Source organism: Halichoerus grypus, chromosome 8, assembly GCF_964656455.1.
Source record: "Halichoerus grypus chromosome 8, mHalGry1.hap1.1, whole genome shotgun sequence".
Lineage (NCBI taxonomy): Eukaryota > Metazoa > Chordata > Mammalia > Carnivora > Phocidae > Halichoerus > Halichoerus grypus.
In genome coordinates this window covers 28,053,967-28,071,953 of record NC_135719.1, presented here as the reverse complement: position 1 = coordinate 28,071,953, position 17,987 = coordinate 28,053,967, and the positions used below count along the sequence as shown (strand labels likewise).

Below are 17,987 nucleotides of genomic sequence, written 5' to 3'. Positions count from 1 at the left end.
CAGAGAGGGTACGTAACTAGCCCAAGTTAGAGAACTGATGGTAGGGTCAAGATTTGAACCAGGGCAGCTTAACACTGGAGCCCACATTCTTAACCATAAGGCATGCTGCTTCTCATATGATACTTAGACACAAAACCTGAAAGTGAACATATAAATAATAATTTGAATATTAGAGAAGATACATTTTTATATGTGTATTTTTAGAAATACTTTTATTCAGTAGTTGATGGGGGGAAACCAAGAGGAAGGGAATGTAACTTCCAAAAAGTCATACATTTATTGCAAGAATTGAATGCTAATAAAGATACATTTTTTTTGGTAAATTGTATAGACATCTTGTCATAAGGGAAAAGTAAAATGAAAAAAGTGTATTCTAAAGGCCAGCTCTGATTTATCCTCTTGTTTTAGATGCTTGAACCTTAAATAACCCCACTTTTTCTTTTATTGTGGTTAAATATACATAACATAAAATTTGCCATTTTAACCATATTTAGGTGTACAGTTCAGTGGCATTAAATACAGTTGACCCTTGAACAACACAGGTTTGAACTGCATGGATCCAATTATACTCACAATTTTGCAGTAAAGTACTGTAGATATATTTTCTCTTATGATTTTCTTAACATTTTCTTTTCTGTAGCTTACTTTACTATAAGAATATAGCATATATATTACATATAACGTGCAAAATATGTGTTAATCAACTGTCTATGTTATCAGTAAGACTTCTGGTCAACAGTTAAGATTTTGGGTAGTTATATGTGGATTTTTGACTCTGTTGGGGGTTGGCACTCTTAACCCCCCATTTTGTTCAAGAGTCAACTGTATATTCATATTGCGCAGCCATCACCATCATCCATCTCCAGAACTTTTTCATCATCCCAACCTGAACCTCTGTACCCATTCAACAATAGCCCCCGTTGTCCTCTACCCCCAATCCGTGGTAATCATTATTCTACTTTCTATGAATTTGACTACTCCAGGTGCTGTACATATGTGGAATTATACAGTATTTGTCCTTTTGTGAGTGGCTGTTTCTCTTAGCATGTATTTAAAGTTCATCCATGTTGTACCATGTGTCAGAACTTCATTCCTTTTTAAGGTTGAATAATAGTCCATTGTATGTGTCCACAACATTTTATCTTTTCATCTGTCAGTGGACACTTAAGTTATTCCCAGATTTTGGCTATTGTGAACAATACATCTATGAACATGGATATATAAATATATCCTTGAAGCCCTATTTTCAGTTCTTTTGGCTATATACCCAGAAGTGGTATCGCTGGATAATGTGGTAATCTTATGTTATGACCCCACCTTTAAGGAACATAATACTTTACAGAAAAACAGGAGAAGCTCAGAAAAATGAATTCTATTAAGCACACACAATAAATTCCAATTTGGCTTGCAAAGGATTAACTTCATGAAAAAAGGTAGTTTTGAAAATAGAAGATGATCCTAATAGGAGACAACAGTGGTCAAGTTATAGAACTGTGAGGAGAGATTTACTTTTATAATGGAGTCATATGTAAGTGGGGTAAAAAAAACATGGTCTATTTACTGACTGTGCTGAGTAAAAAGTTATTCCTACCAGAGTTTTAAACAGGTTGAAAATATGTATATGGTGCTGTGAATCCACTGGTTGAATGCTGAAAATATATGGGCTTCTTACCAAACAACTTGAAGGCACTTCTGATGAATGGCTTTCTAAGTATATTATGTCTCCTCAAATAAGGTATACAAAAGTTCAGACTTGAAAACTTATTACATGTTCTAAAATTAGATTATGTAAAATTTCCACAGCTTTGCAAATATATAAGAAAACATTGAATTGTACACTTCAAATGAGGGAACCTTATAGTGTGGAAATTATAGGAAGACCTTATTAAAAGTGACTATTAGACCTGTTAGGAAGACCTTATTACAAGTGACTATTCACAGTTTTGTGGCACCTTATGTACAAATTTAACATAATTTCTTTTAAACAGTAAGTACCCTTAATGCATTTGAGTATAGACCCTTGCAGCTAAGCCTTTAGTTGTTTGGAGCCAGTATTGGAAAGACTGGTCTGAGATAAATACAATCTAGATGGAAGGAAATGCAATGTTATTTTTAAGTCAAGGCACTGAAAGTATTTAGTAAGAGCCAATATTGAGGGAAAGATAGGAATCAGAGTTAACACACACACCAGATTTTGTAACATATCTCTTTCTTATATATCAGATTCCTGATTTGTGGAAGTCATTTGTTTCTTAAATCTGTAGACACTCATCTTTGCAATCCTTTTGTGTTTTACACTCCTGTTTGGTTGTTTTTTGTTTTTTGTTTTTTTAAGATTTATTTATTTATTTGAGAGAGAGAGAGCAGCATGTGCAAGCAGAGAGGAGGGGCAGAGGGAGAGGGAGGGAGGAAATCCCAAGCACACTCCACGCCAAGTGCAGAGCCCACCATGGGGCTTGATCTCACCACCCTGAGATCTTGACCTGAGCCAAAATCAAGTCAGCCGCTTAACTGACTAAGCCACCCAGGCGCTCCAACACTCCTGTTTTTAAATATCTGATACATTTATTCACATATTTATACATTGTAGTTTATTGTGAAGCGATGTGGAATAGTCACAAATTACACATTATGGAGTTCAAAGTAATGTAGTTGTACCTTTCTGAGATGGGAGGCAGAGAAACCTAAAACTAGAATTGTGAATTCCTGCCAGTCAGAGGGCAACCTAATTAAAAATATCTTCTAAAAGTTGCCAAAGTCAAAGGAGAAAGTATAATTTTTTAAATGTTGACAGCAGACTTTTCAGAAATCTTTTTTATTAAGTACCTATAAGGGTCTATATCACAGTACCCCTTTATTCCATGTTTCCTGCCCCAGTTTGCTTGGTCTACAGGATTTCACTTTAGACTTTTTTTTTTTTTTAATATTTTATTTATTTATTTGACAGAGAGAGAGAGAGCAAGAGCAGGAACACAAGCAGGGGTGGGAGAGGGAGAAGCAGGCTTCCAGCGGAGCAGGGAGCCCGATGTGGGGCTCGATCCCAGGACCCTGGGGTCATGACCTGAGCTGAAGGCAGACACTTAACCCACTGAGTCACCCAGGTGCCCCCACTTTAGACTTTTAGCTAAAGTCATCCCATTGTTGTTGTCCTTGTTGTTTTAAGGTAATTCACATAACGTACCATTTTAAAATGTACAATTTAGCAGCATTTGTTACATTCACCATGTTGTGCAACCATAATCTTTATTTAATTGAAAGACTTTTTTTTTTTTTTTTAAAGATTTTATTTGACAGAGAGAGACACAGCGAGAGAGGGAACACAGCAGGGGGAGTGGGAGAGGGAGAAGCAGGCCTCCTGCGGAGCAGGGAGCCCGATGCGGGGCTCAATCCCAGGACCCTGGGATCATGACCTGAGCCGAAGGCAGACGCTTAACCAGCTGAGCCACCCAGGCGCCCCTAATTCCAAGACATTTTCATCACCCCAAAAGGAAATCTCGTGCCAGTTAAGCAGTCAATCCCCATTCCCACCTCCATCCAGCCCTTGGCAACCACTGTCCTGCTTCTTGTCTGTGGACTTACCCATTCTGGATATTTCCTATAAATGGAGTCATATAGCATATGACCTTTTATGTCTGGCTGCTGTCATTTAGCATAATGTTGTCACTTGGTATAGTGTTTTCAAGGTTCATCCATGTTGTATCATTGCTTCAAATCCACTGTATGGATAATATTCCACCGTACGAATATGAATCATTTTCCATGGCTATTGGGAATAGTGCTGTCATAAAAATTTGTGTACAAGTTTTTGTTTAAGTACATGTTTTCAATTATTTTAGGGACCTAGGAGTGGAATTTTTGAGTCACATGCTAATTGTATGTTTAACTTTCTGAGTTTTCCAAACTGTTTCATGGCAGCTCCATCATTTTACATTCTTGCCAGCAATGTACAAGGATTCCAGTTTTTCCACATCCTCATCAACACTTTTAGTTGTGGGTGTGAAGTGGTATCCTGTTGTGTTTTTGATTTGCCTTTCCCTAATGGCTATGATATTGAGTATCTTATATGCTTTTTGGCTATTTTTATCTTCTTAACCCTTTATTTTTTAAGTTTATTTATTCAGGTAATCTCTACACCCAATGGGGACCTCATGACCCCAAGATCAAGAGCCTCATGCTCTACCAACTGAGCCAGCCAGGTGCCCCTCTTAACCCTTCATTTTAAAGAATTATTGAATTCTCACCAGTATCACTGGGTTTATTTTTGTTCTATTCCAAGAGACCGAATAAGACCAATAAAGTGATATTTTTTTCTCAAGCTAGTTTACATTTCTAGAGATAAGATAAACCTGTAACCACAAAGTCTTGATTTTTACATTATATAAAGATGTATTATCTTTCTATTTTCCTAACATATAATGAAGATTTTGTGTTCCATTAAAAAGAAAAAGAACCAGTCATTCTAATAACTCTTTCCTCATGATAAAATGGTTGTGGAGAAAGGTAGACCACAGGGAGGCTTCCAATAGCATGAGTTGCTTGGGCTTCCTTTTCAGTGTCAGAGATTTTGGAATGTCCCCCAACAAACTGGAACAGTATATAAAACTTCACCTTCACTTGGACATCTTGTAATTTCTTCCTTTGATATTTCCATGTGTTCCATTGCTGGTAATAGGATGCCTGCCAAAGAACCACCAGCTAGCTGCCCCAATTCTTATAAAGATAACACTGATAAGGATGGGGCGCCTGGGTGGCTCAGTCATTAAGCGTCTGCCTTCGGCTCAGGTCATGATCTCAGGGTCCTGGGATTGAGCCCTGCATCGGGCTCCCTGCTCGGCAGGAGGCCTGCTTCTCCCTCTCCCACTCCCCCTGCTTGTGTTCCCTCTCTCGCTGTGTCTCTCTCTCTCAAATAAATAGATAAAATCTAAAAAAAAAAACAGAAAACCACTGATAAAGAGAATTCAGAAATACCTAGAATCAATATTTGATACCCTTAAGATTTCACAGAGCAAACGACTTCTTTTGATGTGCATTTTACTCTAAAGATCATTGCCCTTACCTACAATGTTTTTTTTTTTAATACAAATACGTTCTGTATTGAACTTTCATTGCAGATGCACAGATAGTAGAGATGCAAGGGAAGAACAGTTTGTTGGTGGTTAGCATTTTTTTTTTTTTAAGATTTTATTTATTTATTTGACAGAGAGAGAGAGATCACAGTAGGCAGACAGGCAGGTAGGCAGAGGGAGAGGGAGAAGCCGGCTCCCCGCTGAGCAGGGAGCCCGATGCGGGGCTTGATCCCAGGACGCTGGGATCATGACCTGAGCCAAAGGCAGATGCTTAACCGACTGAGCCACCCAGGCACCCCGGTGGTTAGCATTTTTAAAATTCACTGTCACCATGCTCTTGAGATAGTTACTTGGTCTCCACAGATTACCCTGCATACTACTCAGTTAGCAAATGATCATCATGAGAGTGGCCGAATTTATTGTGTACCCATTATGTATGTCTGGCACCATATTATATTTTTATACCAAATATCTAATCTTTACAGCAAACTTAGCAACATAGATATTTAGTGGGTAGTACCAGAATTTTTTTAAAAACTAAAATAAAATACAACAGAGTAGAAAATATCAGAGCACATCACATCTATTGAGGGTTAGGTATGCTTTTCATGAAATTTACTTTCAATTGTACATTTATGTATGTACGTACTAGTTTTGAATACACTTGAATTTCAAAATACAGTGAGTCCATAGAACTGAGCTGTGTCAACCTATTGATAATGACAACCTTTGGGTATTTCCATAATCAGTAATACAGGCTCGAGCATAGCAGAAGACTATCTTAGGCTGAATTTTGCCTTCTACTGACCTATAATGCATCACGTTTGTCAAGCAGTACCATACACTGGTTACCAATCCCAGGGGAGGACTCTAAACACTTCTCCCCGTTGTGTCTTGGTGTCAGTCTTCAAAGAAAACACAAGCAGTAGATGGAACAGTGCTTTACTTACATAGAAAGGAAACAGAGCAAGATTACCTTTAATAGTGGGTGTTGGTCCACCATTGCCAATGAGTTTCTCCCAGTGGCCATGCAGGACAGTTTACCTATGCACACTCCTCTTGTGCTGTCCCCTCTCTGCAGAGGACTGATATAACAGCGAGGACTCATGTAACACATGACGCACACACTTTAAGCTGAGACCAAAGAGCATTCATTGAGCCTGAAAGAGGGAAAGATACTCCCAGGGCAAGATGATAAGCCCTGCACAGGCCATATGGGCTCTTTATCTCTTGGTAAGGAAGTTTTCATCCTTAGGCGGTTGAGTGGGGGTTGAAAGACTACACACATGAGACTGCAGTTCCCCACAAGGTTTGTGGTCTTAAATAGTGTCACTTTAATCTCATTATCAATAATTTCAGTAAAGGGGAATTAATTATTTGTTAGCTGGAGCTCTGTGATACTAAGTACTGTTTAATGTATTTTCCATTAAGAGCTAAATCTAATTGTTTAGAATATGTGTTCTTCAATTTGCTATTTTGTACCTTTTTTTATTTTTTTTTTCAAATTTTTTTTTTTTTTAAGATTTTATTTATTTATTTGACACAGAGAGAGAGAGCCCAAGCAGGCAGAGTGGCAGGCAGAGGGAGAGGGAGAAGCAGGCTTCCCGCAGAGCAGGGAGCCTGATGCAGGGCTCGATCCCAGGACCCCAGGATCATGACCTGAGCCGAAGGCAGCCACTTAACCGACTGAGCCACCCAGGTGCCCCTGTACCTTTTTTTATTAAGTGATGTAGTTTTACAAGATTATTTTTAGACCTCATATATGTATATAGTTTTAGTTCTGGGGAGAATCTGGCTCTTAAAATCCAGTGTGTTGGGGACTGGGGAAGCAGTAATCCACAGGGAGAACACATTACAAGTCTCTTCTGTTTCTAAATGAAAGCGATTTCTTCACATTCAGAAGCAGTTCTGCTTCTAATTCTTCAAAATTACAAAAAGAAACAGTTTTTAAAAATCTGGTTTCAGAGGGAATTCTCACAAGTTTAAGGACAATCTTAATCTTTGCTTGTTTTTCTCCCAACAATGAGATATTTTCCTTAGTAATCATTCAAAAAAAAATCACATTAAAAAGCACTGTAATGGTCATGACTTTAATACGTATTACTATAAGACAAAAAAATTGGTTATAGGTAGGGAAGAAAATTACTTGTTCTCATCATTAAATGTGTGTTGTTTCACTGTCACATTCAAACTTACCTCTTGTGAAATGCAGAGAATAGCAAGTAATTCTTAATGCTGTGCATTTATCCTTTAAGTGTTATCAGTAAATAGAAATTATCATGAAAAATGCCATCTTTGTTTTAAATCTATAAAGCTCAGAATTAATTTTTTGATTCCAGACAGTTGTTTCGGAACAGAGTAATTTTGACATAGTTTTTCCATTTATCTCTCTGATTTAATTTCAGTAATTAAAACCAGAATAGGTATATAAATGATTTTTACATGTATTATGCATTTAGTTTTTTAAAAAATTAATTTTATAAATCCATTAATTCTCAAAAGAAGGATATCAATGGCTGTTCCATTTTTCAGGGCTTTATTCCAGACTTAAGACTCCAGTTCCAAAAGTAAGAACTTTTTCCACATCACAGTCCTCGCTTCAAGTGGCAGGTCCTATGTGGAACCTGGGTCGACTCAATCATGTAGCAATTGCAGTGCCAGACTTGGAAAAAGCCAAGGCATTTTATAAGAATGTTCTGGGGGCCCAGGTAAGTGAGACGGTCCCTATTCCTGAGCACGGAGTATCTGTTGTTTTTGTCAACCTGGGAAACACCAAGATGGAGCTGCTTCATCCGTTGGGAAATGACAGTCCAGTTGCAGCTTTTCTACAGAAAAACAAGGCTGGAGGAATGCATCATATCTGCATTGAGGTATTTTATTTCAATGTTTGGTGTTTCAAATTTCTCTTTTACAAAGTGTCTTTTTTTTTTTTTTTGCATTTTTAAAATTTTATTATGTTATGTTAATCACCATACATTACATCATTAGTTTTTTTAAATTTTTTTTATTGTTATGTTAATCCCCATACATTACATCATTAGTTTTAGATATAGTGTTCCATGATTCATTGTTTGTGCATAACACCCAGTGCTCCATGCAGAACGTGCCCTCCCCAATACCCATCACCAGGCTAACCCATCCTCCCACCCCCCTCCCCTCTAGAACCCTCAGTTTGTTTTTCAGAGTCCATCGTCTCTCATGGTTCTTCTCCCCCTCCGATTTCCCCCCTTTCATTCTTCCCCTCCTGCTCCATTCTTCTTCTTCTTTATTTCTTTCTTAACATATATTGCATTATTTGTTTCAGAGGTACAGATCTGAGATTCAACAGTCTTGCACAGTTCACAGCGCTTACCAGAGCACATACCCTCCCCAGTGTCCATCACCCAGTCACCCCATCCCTCCCACCCCACCCCCCACTCCAGCAACCCTCAGTTTGTTTCCTGAGATTAAGAATTCCTCATATCAGTGAGGTCATATGATACATGTCTTTCTCTGTTTGACTTATTTCGCTCAGCGTAATACCCTCCAGTTCCATCCACGTCGTTGCAAATGGCAAGATCTCATTCCTTTTGATGGCTGCATAATATTCCATTGTATATATATACCACTTCTTCTTTATCCATTCATCTGTCGATGGACATCTTGGCTCTTTCCACAGTTTGGCTATTGTGGACATTGCTGCTATAAACATTGGGATGCACGTACCCTTTCGGATCCCTACTTTTGTATCTTTGGGGTAAATACCCAGTAGTGCAATTGCTGGGTCATAGGGTAGCTCTATTTTCAACTTTTTGAGGAACCTCCATACTGTTTTCCAGAGTGGTTGCACCAGCTTGCATTCCCACCAACAGTGTAGGAGGGTTCCCCTTTCTCCGCATCCCCGCCAACATCTGTCGTTTCCTGACTTGTTAATTTTAGCCATTCTGACTGGTGTGAGGTGGTATCTCATTGAGGTTTTGATTTGGATTTCCCTGATGCCGAGCGATATTGAGCCATTTTTCATGTGTCTATTGGCCATTTGGATGTCTTCTTTGGAAAAATGTCTGTTCATGTCTTCTGCCCATTTCTTGATTGGATTCTTTGTTCTTTGGGTGTTGAGTTTGATGAGTTCTTTATAGATTTTGGATACTAGCCCTTTATCTGATAAGTCATTTGCAAATATCTTCTCCCATTCTGTTCGTTGTCTTTTGGTTTTGTTGACTGTTTCCTTTGCTTTGCAAAAGCTTTTTATCTTGATGAAGTCCCAAGAGTTCATTTTTGCCCTTGCTTCCCTTGCCTTTGGCGATGTTTCTAGGAAGAAGTTGCTGTGGCTGAGGTCGAAGAGGTTGCTGCCTGTGTTCTCCTTTAGGATTTTGATGGACTCCTGTCTCACATTGAGGTCTTTCAACCATTTGGAGTCTATTTTTGTGAGTGGTGTAAGGAAATGGTCCAGTTTCATTCTTCTGCATGTGGCTATCCAATTTTCCCAACACCATTTGTTGAAGAGACTGTCTTTTTACCACTGGACATTCTTTCCTGCTTTGTCAAAGATTAGTTGACCATATAGTTGAGGGTCCATTTCTGGGCTCTCTATTCTGTTCCATTGATCGATGTGTCTGTTTTTGTGCCAGTACCATACTGTCTTGATGATGACAGCTTTGTAGTAGAGCTGGAAGTCCGGAATTGTGATGCCGCCAGCTTTGCTTTTCTTTTTCAACATTCCTCTGGCTATGCGGGGTCTTTTCTGGTTCCATACAAATTTTAGGATTATTTGTTCCATTTCTTTGAAAAAAGTGGATGGTATTTTGATGGGGATTGCATTGAATGTGTAGATTGCTCTAGGTAGCATTGACATCTTCACAATATTTGTTCTTCCAATCCATGAGCATGCAACGTTTTTCCATTTCTTTGTGTCTTCCTCAATTTCTTTCATGAGTATTTTATAGTTTTCTGAGTACAGATCCTTTGCCTCTTTGGTTAGATTTATGCCTAGGTATCTTATGGTTTTGGGTGCAATTGTAAATGGGATCGACTCCTTAATTTCTCTTTCTTCTGTCTTGTTGTTGGTGTATAGGAATGCCACTGACTTCTGTGCATTGATTTTATATCCTGCCACTTTACTGAATTCCTGTATGAGTTCTAGCAGTTTTGGGGTGGAGTCTTTGGGATTTTCCACATAAAGTATCATATCATCTGCAAAGAGTGAGAGTTTGACTTCTTCTTTGCCGATTTGGATGCCTTTGATTTCTTTTTGTTGTCTGATTGCTGTGGCTAGGACTTCCAATACTATGTTGAATAGCAGTGGTGATAGTGGACATCCCTGCCGCATTCCTGACCTTAGTGGGAAAGCTCTCAGTTTTTCCCCATTGAGAATGATATTCGCTGTAGGCTTTTCATAGATGGCTTTTATGATATTGAGGTATGTACCCTCTATGCCTATACTCTGAAGAGTTTTGATCAAGAAAGGATGTTGTACTTTGTCAAATGCTTTTTCTGCATCTATTGAGAGGATCATATGATTCTTTTTCTTTCTTTTGTTAATGTATTGTATCACGTTGATTGATTTGCAGATGTTGAACCAACCTTGCAGCCCAGGGATAAATCCCACTTGGTCGTGGTGAATAATCCTTTTAATGTACTGTTGGATCCTATTGGCTAGTATTTTGGTGAGAATTTTTGCATCCATGTTCATCAGGATATTGGTCTGTAATTCTCCTTTTTGATGGGGTCTTTGTCTGGTTTTGGGATCAAGGTAATGCTGGCCTCATAAAATGAGTTTGGAAGTTTTCCTTCCATTTCTATTTTTTGGAACAGTTTCAGAAGAATAGGTATTAATTCTTCTTGAAATGTTTGGTAGAATTCCCCTGGGAAGCCATCTGGCCCTGGGCTTTTGTGTTTTGGGAGATTTTTGATGACTGCTTCTATTTCCTTAGTGGTTATAGGTCTGTTCAGGTTTTCTATTTCTTCCTGGTTCAGTTTTGGTAGTTGATACATCTCTAGGAATGCATCCATTTCTTCCAGGTTATCTAATTTGCTGGCATAGAGTTGCTCATAATATGTTCTTATAATTGTTTGTATTTCTTTGGTGTTGGTTGTGATTTCTCCTCTTTCATTCATGATTTTGTTGATTTGGGTCATTTCTCTTTTCTTTTTGATAAGTCTGGCCAGGGGTTTATCAATCTTGTTAATTCTTTCAAAGAACCAGCTCCTAGTTTCGTTGATCTGTTCTACTGTTCTTTTGGTTTCGATTTCATTGATTTCTGCTCTGATCTTTATTATTTCTCTTCTCCTGCTGGGTTTAGGCTTTATTTGCTGTTCTTTCTCCAGCTCCTTTAGATGTAGGGTTAGGTTGTGTACTTGAGACCTTTCTTGTTTCTTGAGAAAGGCTTGTATTGCTATATCCTTTCCTCTTAGGACTGCCTTTGCTGTATCCCAAAGATTTTGAATAGTTGTGTTTTCATTTTCATTGATTTCCATGAATTTTTTTAATTCTTCTTTAATTTCCTGGTTGACCCATTCATTCTTCAGTAGGATGCTCTTTAGCCTCCATGTATTTGAGTTCTTTCCGACTTTCCTCTTATGATTGAGTTCTAGTTTCAAAGCATTGTGGTCTGAAAATATGCAGGGAATGATCCCGATCTTTTGGTACCGGTTGAGACCTGATTTATGACCTAGGATGTGATTGATTCTGGAGAATGTTCCATGGGCACTAGAGAAGAATGTGTATTCCGTTGCTTTGGGATGGAATGTTCTGAATATGTCTGTGAAGTCCATTTGGTCCAGTGTGTCATTTAAAGTCTTTATTTCCTTGTTGATCTTTTGCTTAGACGATCTGTCCATTTCAGTGAGGGGGGTGTTAAAGTCCCCCACTATTATTGTATTGTTGTCGATGTGTTTTTTTGCTTTTGTTATTAATTGCCTTATATAATTGGCTGCTGCCATGTTAGGGGCATAGATATTTACAATTGTTAGATCTTCTTGTTGGATAGACCCTTTAAGTAGGATATAGTGTCCTTCCTCATCTCTTATTACAGTCTTTGGTTTAAAATCTAATTTGTCTGATATAAGGATTGCCACCCCAGCTTTCTTTTGGTGTCCATTAGCATGGTAAATGGTTTTCCACCCCCTCACTTTCAATCTGGGGGTGTCTTTGGTTCTAAAATGAGTCTCTTGCAGACAGCATATTGATGGGTCTTGTTTTTTAATCCAATCTGATAGCCTGTGTCTTTTGATTGGGGCATTTAGCCCATTTACATTCAGGGTAACTATTGAAAGATAGGAATTTAGTGCCATTGTATTGCCTGTAAAGTGACTGTTACTGTATATTGTTTGTGTTCCTTTCTGGTCTATGTTGGTTTTAGGCTCTCTCTTTGCTTAGAGGACCCCTTTCAAGATTTCTTGTAGGGCTGGTTTCGTGTTTGCAAATTCCTTTAGTTTTTATTTGTCCTGGAAGCTTTTTATCTCTCCTTCAATTTTCAATGACAGCCTAGCTGGATATAGTATTCTTGGCTGCATATTTTTCTCATTTAGTGCTCTGAATATGTCCTGCCAGTCCTTTCTGGACTGCCAGGTCTCTGTGGATAAGTCTGTTGCCAATCTAATGTTTCTACCATTGTAGGTTACATATCTCTTCTCCCGAGCTGCTTTCAGGATTTTCTCTTTGTCTGTGAGACTCGTAAGTTTTACTATTAGATGTCGGGGTGTTGACCTATTTTTATTGATTTTGATAGGGGTTCTCTGTGCCTCCTGGATTTTGATGCCTGTTTCCTTCCCCAAATTAGGGAAGTTCTCTGCTATAATTTGCTCCATTATACCTTCTTCCCCTCTCTCTCTTTCTTCTTCTTCTGGGATCCCAATTATTCTAATGTTGTTTCGTCTTATGGTATCGTTTATCTCTCGAATTCTGCCCTCGTGATCCAGTAGTTGTTTATCTCTCTTTTTCTCAGCTTCTTTATTTTCCAACATTTGGTCTTCTATCTCACTGATTCTCTCTTCTGCCTCATTTATCCTAGCAGTTAGCGCCCCCATATTTGATTGCACCTCATTAATAGCCTTTTTGATTTCTACTTGGTTAGATTTTAGTTCTTTTACTTCTCCAGAAAGGGTTTCTCTAATAACTTCCATGCTTTTTTCAAGCCCAGCTAGTATCTTTAAAGTGATGATTCTAAACTCTAGATCCAACATTGTACTAATGTCCGTATTGAGTAGGTCCCTGGCAGTCGGTACTACCTCTTGTTCTTTTTGTTGAGGTGATTTTTTCCGTCTTGTCATTTTGTGCAGAGGAGAATAGATTGATGAGAGAACAAAATGCTAGCAGGGTAACAACGTCCCCAGAAAGTATACTCTAAACAAATCAGAAAAGACCTGAAGCAGTGGGAAAAGAAAGGGAAAGAGAGAAAAAAGAAAAAGAAAGAAAAAAAGAAAAAAGAAAAAGATAAAGATAAAAACAAACAAAAACAGAACAAAACAAAACAAAACAAAAACAGAATGTGATCAAATATGATCAGGCTGGTTTATAGATCAGTGCCACACACTAGATTTTGGATGTATTTTGGTCTGTTAAAAGAAAGTGCCTCCCAAAATTTTAAAGAAAGAAAAACTTATATATGTACAAAAATAAGGGTTGATATGATGAAGGGATGGAATATGACTGTAAAGATGGAAATTATAAAAAATTTTATAAAAGGAATTGATAATTTGTTTGAAAAAAGAAAGAAGAGGATTTAAAAAAAAAAAAGAAAAAAGAGAGAGAATGTGATCAGGCAGGGGAGTAGAAAAAAACCATACACTAGAGATTTAGAGTGTATTTTGATCTGTTAGAAGAAACTATCTCAAAATTTTAAAGAGAGAACAACTTATATATATATGCCGAAAATACGGGTAACTACTATGAAGGGATAGAATATGACTCTAAAAATGAAAAATAAAAATGTTTTTTTAAAAAAGGGATTGATAAGATGTTGGTTGAAAAAGGGAAAAAGAAAAATTCGAAAAAAAAAAAAAGACAGTTAAAAAAATAATTAACCTTGAAAGACTAAAGAATCATGGTAAAAAAGCCATGAATTCTGTGTGCAGTATTCCCTTAGCGCAGGAGTTCTGCCGTTCTCACTGATCGGTAACCTTGGTCTTGGCTGGCTGTTCTCGCTGATCTTCTGGAGGAGGGGCCTGTTGCCATGGTTCTCAAATGTCTTTGCCGGAGGCAGAATTGCCCCGCCCTTGCCCGGGTCCGGGCTAAGTAATCTGCTCGGGTTTGCTCTCCGGAGCTTTTGTTCCCTGCAAGCTTTCTGTACAGCTTTGGAGGCGGAGAGTGAAAATGGCGGCCTCCCAGTCTCCGCCCCGGAGGAGCCGAGAACTCGGGGTCCCGTTCCTCAGCGAGCCCCCAGAGAAAAGCCGTCAGTCACTCCCGTCTTCCCGGTCTCCGGCCGCACTCCGTGCTCACCGGGCCTGTGACCGCGCGTTTCTATCTCTGGCACCCGAGCCCAGGTGGAGTCTCCAAACCCAGCAGATCCCTGCGGTGCGCTCCCGCGCCGCTCCTCCCGGGGGAAGAAGGTGAGTCTCCCCGGATCTGCCGCTTGTTGGGTCCCTGCTGGAAGCGCAGTGGCCCGACTGTGCCGCGGATCACGGTTTATGGCAACCCCGAGCTGAGAGCCCGCGCCTGGGCTCCGTCTCTGCAGCTGGCTTCCCTGCTCCGATACCTGGGAGCTCTGCCGCACTCAAGCACCCCCGGTCTTTCTGTGACCCCGAGGGTCCTGAGACCACACTGTACCGCGAGGGTTCCACCCCCACTTAGCCACCAGAGTGACGTCCCTCAGCGGAGCCGACTTCTAAAAGTTCCGATTTTGCGCTCTGTGGCTCTATCACTTGCCAGAAGCGGCCTACGGAGGCCCCTCCCCCGCCGTCTATCCTCCCGAATATCGCCTCGGATTCACTTCTCCGCACGTCCTACCTTCCAGAAAGTGGTCACTTTTCTGTTCAGAGAGTTGTTGCTATTCTTTTCTTCGATCTCCTGTTGAGTTTGTAGGTATTCAGAATGGTTTGATCCCTATCTAGCTGAATTCCTGAGAGGAGACGAAATCCAGGTCACCTACTCCTCCGCCATCTTGCTCCGCCCCTACATCATTAGTTTTTGATGTAGTGTTCCATGATTCATTGTTTGTGTATAACACCCAGTGCTCCATTCAATACGTGCCCTCTTTAATACCCATCACCAGGCTAACCCATCCCCCCAACCTCCTCCCCTCTAGAACCCTCGGTTTGTTTCTCAGAGTCCATAGTCTCTCATGGTTCATCTCCCCCTCCGATTTCCCCCCCTTCATTTTTCCCTTCCTACTATCTTCTTTTTTTTAACATATAATGTATTATTTGTTTCAGAGGTACAGGTCTGTGATTCAACAGTCTCGCACAATTCACAGCACTCACCATAGCACATACCCTCCCCAATGTCTGTCACCCAGCCACCCCATGCCTCCCACCCCCCACCAAACTGTCTTTTACTCTTTAAGACTACATATTGTCACTGTCATCAGAAACTGGTATTAAGTTCTTTAAAGGGAATGGTAATATTGGTCTTACTCAAAGATGGATCCATGGATATATTCTCTTTCCCTCTAGAAAACTAAATAATAATAATAATGTATTTTATTGAAGTCTGGATTTAACAGCCACAACAAAGGCCACCAAAGCTGGCCAAAATAGATTTTCATCTTTATTATAGTATTTATGGATTATACATAACCTCCCATGTAACAGGAATACACTGCTGCTTTCACTCTCACAAGGCAATTAGAAGAAGGTGAAAAGACTTTATAGAGTAAGAATTTCTATATACATGCTAAATTCTTATGATTATTTTCTATCCTTTAAATTCTAATAACTTGTTCCTTATTACAATAGCAATACATTTTCAATTACTGACCGTGATTTTTAAGACCTTTCAATTGCATCTGCTTACAATTCCCAAGGAAAACTTGAAATGTTAGACAAGAACATTCTCATTAGAGAGCCTGTATCTGTAGATACTCATGTTCAGATAACTGCTTTTTGTAATATCAGCAATACTAATTATGCTTCACTTTAAATTATTTTGATAGGACAATTCTTTTGATAGAAAGAATGGCATAATTAATTGGTAGGCCTCATTCCTAATCTAGAAGAGAAGGGGGTTGATTCTAGAGTGAATTCAAGGATTTATTCAGTTCATTTTGCAAATGTATTTGAGAACCTACAATGTGTACTCCACTGAGTAGTGGGATTCAGCAATGAAGAAGAAACGGACCATGCACACAGTGAGGAGGGGGCAGCTATTTAAACAGGCAAGTACACTATCCTCTGATAAAACAGAATTAATATATACGTCTTCTCCGTAACATCAATAAGGGCAGGTTGCTCCCGGCCAGCGGAGGAGGTGAGAGGGTATCACAGGGCATGAGTTGTAATGAATGTGAAGGAATTCCCCAGATCAACAAGAGGAGAAGGGTATTCCATGCAGAGGGACTAGCATATGCAAAGGAACAGTTATACTAACAGCTCCCATTGAATCCTCAGGCAGTATACCAAGTACTCAGTGTGTACTATTTTCTTTAATTTTTACAGCTACTCTATGAGCTATTCTACTCACCTTTGACAGTTAACTTGCCCATAGTCAAATTAGTAGTAAGTGGGAAGGCTGAGAGTCAAACGAGATTTGTTCTGATTCCAGGATCTGCACTATTAGCCATGGTACCACATTGCCTCCATTCTATTGGCTAAGTTTAAAATTTGAGGTGGGGAAGCCATAACATGTTAGTAGATAAACAAGCCTAATATTTAACCTTTACACCTTTTTTAGGAGGTTAATTTTGGCTGCAAGTCTTTATTTCAGTGGACTTGTCTAAGGGTTTGTCTAAGACACCCCCCAGGATGAGAAGCAGGATCATCAACCTTTGAATTGACTCTTCCCTCTCCCACACTACAGTGTCTGTGTTCCACATCAGAGAGTCCAGGCCTTCAAAGGAAGCTGCCATGTGAGTTAGAGTTCAGTTAAGTAAAGAACAGTGGAAGTTCAGTACTGTAACAGCGAATTCAAAAGTACAGATTAAAAGGGGGAAATGAAAATGTATGTCAGTATAAAATGAAGGTGTGCAATAGGAAAAGGTGTGAAAAGTTAGTTGCTAAGTTAGTATGACACCCCCTGACATTGTTCTCTGCTCTCTGTAAAAAATAAAGTGCTTAACTAGGTAGATGGATAGATGGATTTTATTTTTCTCTTCTCAGTCTAAAAGTGAGGTGTCCCAGAGGGGAGGGAAGGCAGAGAGAGCATACAAGGCAAAAGAGAGGATCTAGAAATTACACATATCACTCCTGTTCATGTCCCATTGGCCCGAGCTTCGTCACATGGTACTCTGGGCTGCAAGTGCGGGCTGTAGTCAGGCGGTTAGGTACCCTCCTAAAACTTGCACTATTGCTCTAATTAAAAGGAGGAAAAGGGGAAGGCGTATTGGAGACCGCCCATCTATGCTGCACTTGGTAATTTTGAAAAAATGGTATTGCCAGAATAGCATGACACTTTTTCTGAATGATGATATGCTCTAGGATGGAAACATAGGAGAGTTAGTGTCGCCTGCTGCCGCAGTCTATGAAATGAAGTCGTCATCACATGCAGGGGTTTGATTCCCTGACTCACCAGATAGAGCAGAATTCCTCACCTATCCTTAAACAGGACACACTTCTGTTGAACGAAGCCACTGAGATTTCAGGGTAAATTTTCTTTTTTAATGTAAAGACATATTTAATGATTCTTATAATCACAGATACAGGATTAGGGAAATAGCAAGAAATGCATGGCATATTAAACTGGGTGATTCTAGGAGAGTTTAGTAAGGGAATTCCTTATAAGACATGGGCAAAGTTTAGGTAGTCAATAGTACATGGCACAGTATCCTTAAGGCTAGCTCTGGGTTGGGA

The 17,987-nt window shown here is 39.4% G+C and overlaps 1 protein-coding gene across 2 annotated transcripts in view; it reads left to right on the top strand.

The window, feature by feature from the left end:
* Window positions 1-17,987, top strand: part of MCEE (methylmalonyl-CoA epimerase) — a 35,432-nt gene that overhangs the window by 3,093 nt on the left and 14,352 nt on the right. For both annotated transcript variants that reach the window (XM_078078986.1, XM_078078985.1), the window contains exon 2: window positions 7,599-7,936. In XM_078078986.1, coding sequence (XP_077935112.1) covers window positions 7,599-7,936 — 338 coding nt within the window. The remainder of the gene's footprint in view (window positions 1-7,598; window positions 7,937-17,987) is intronic.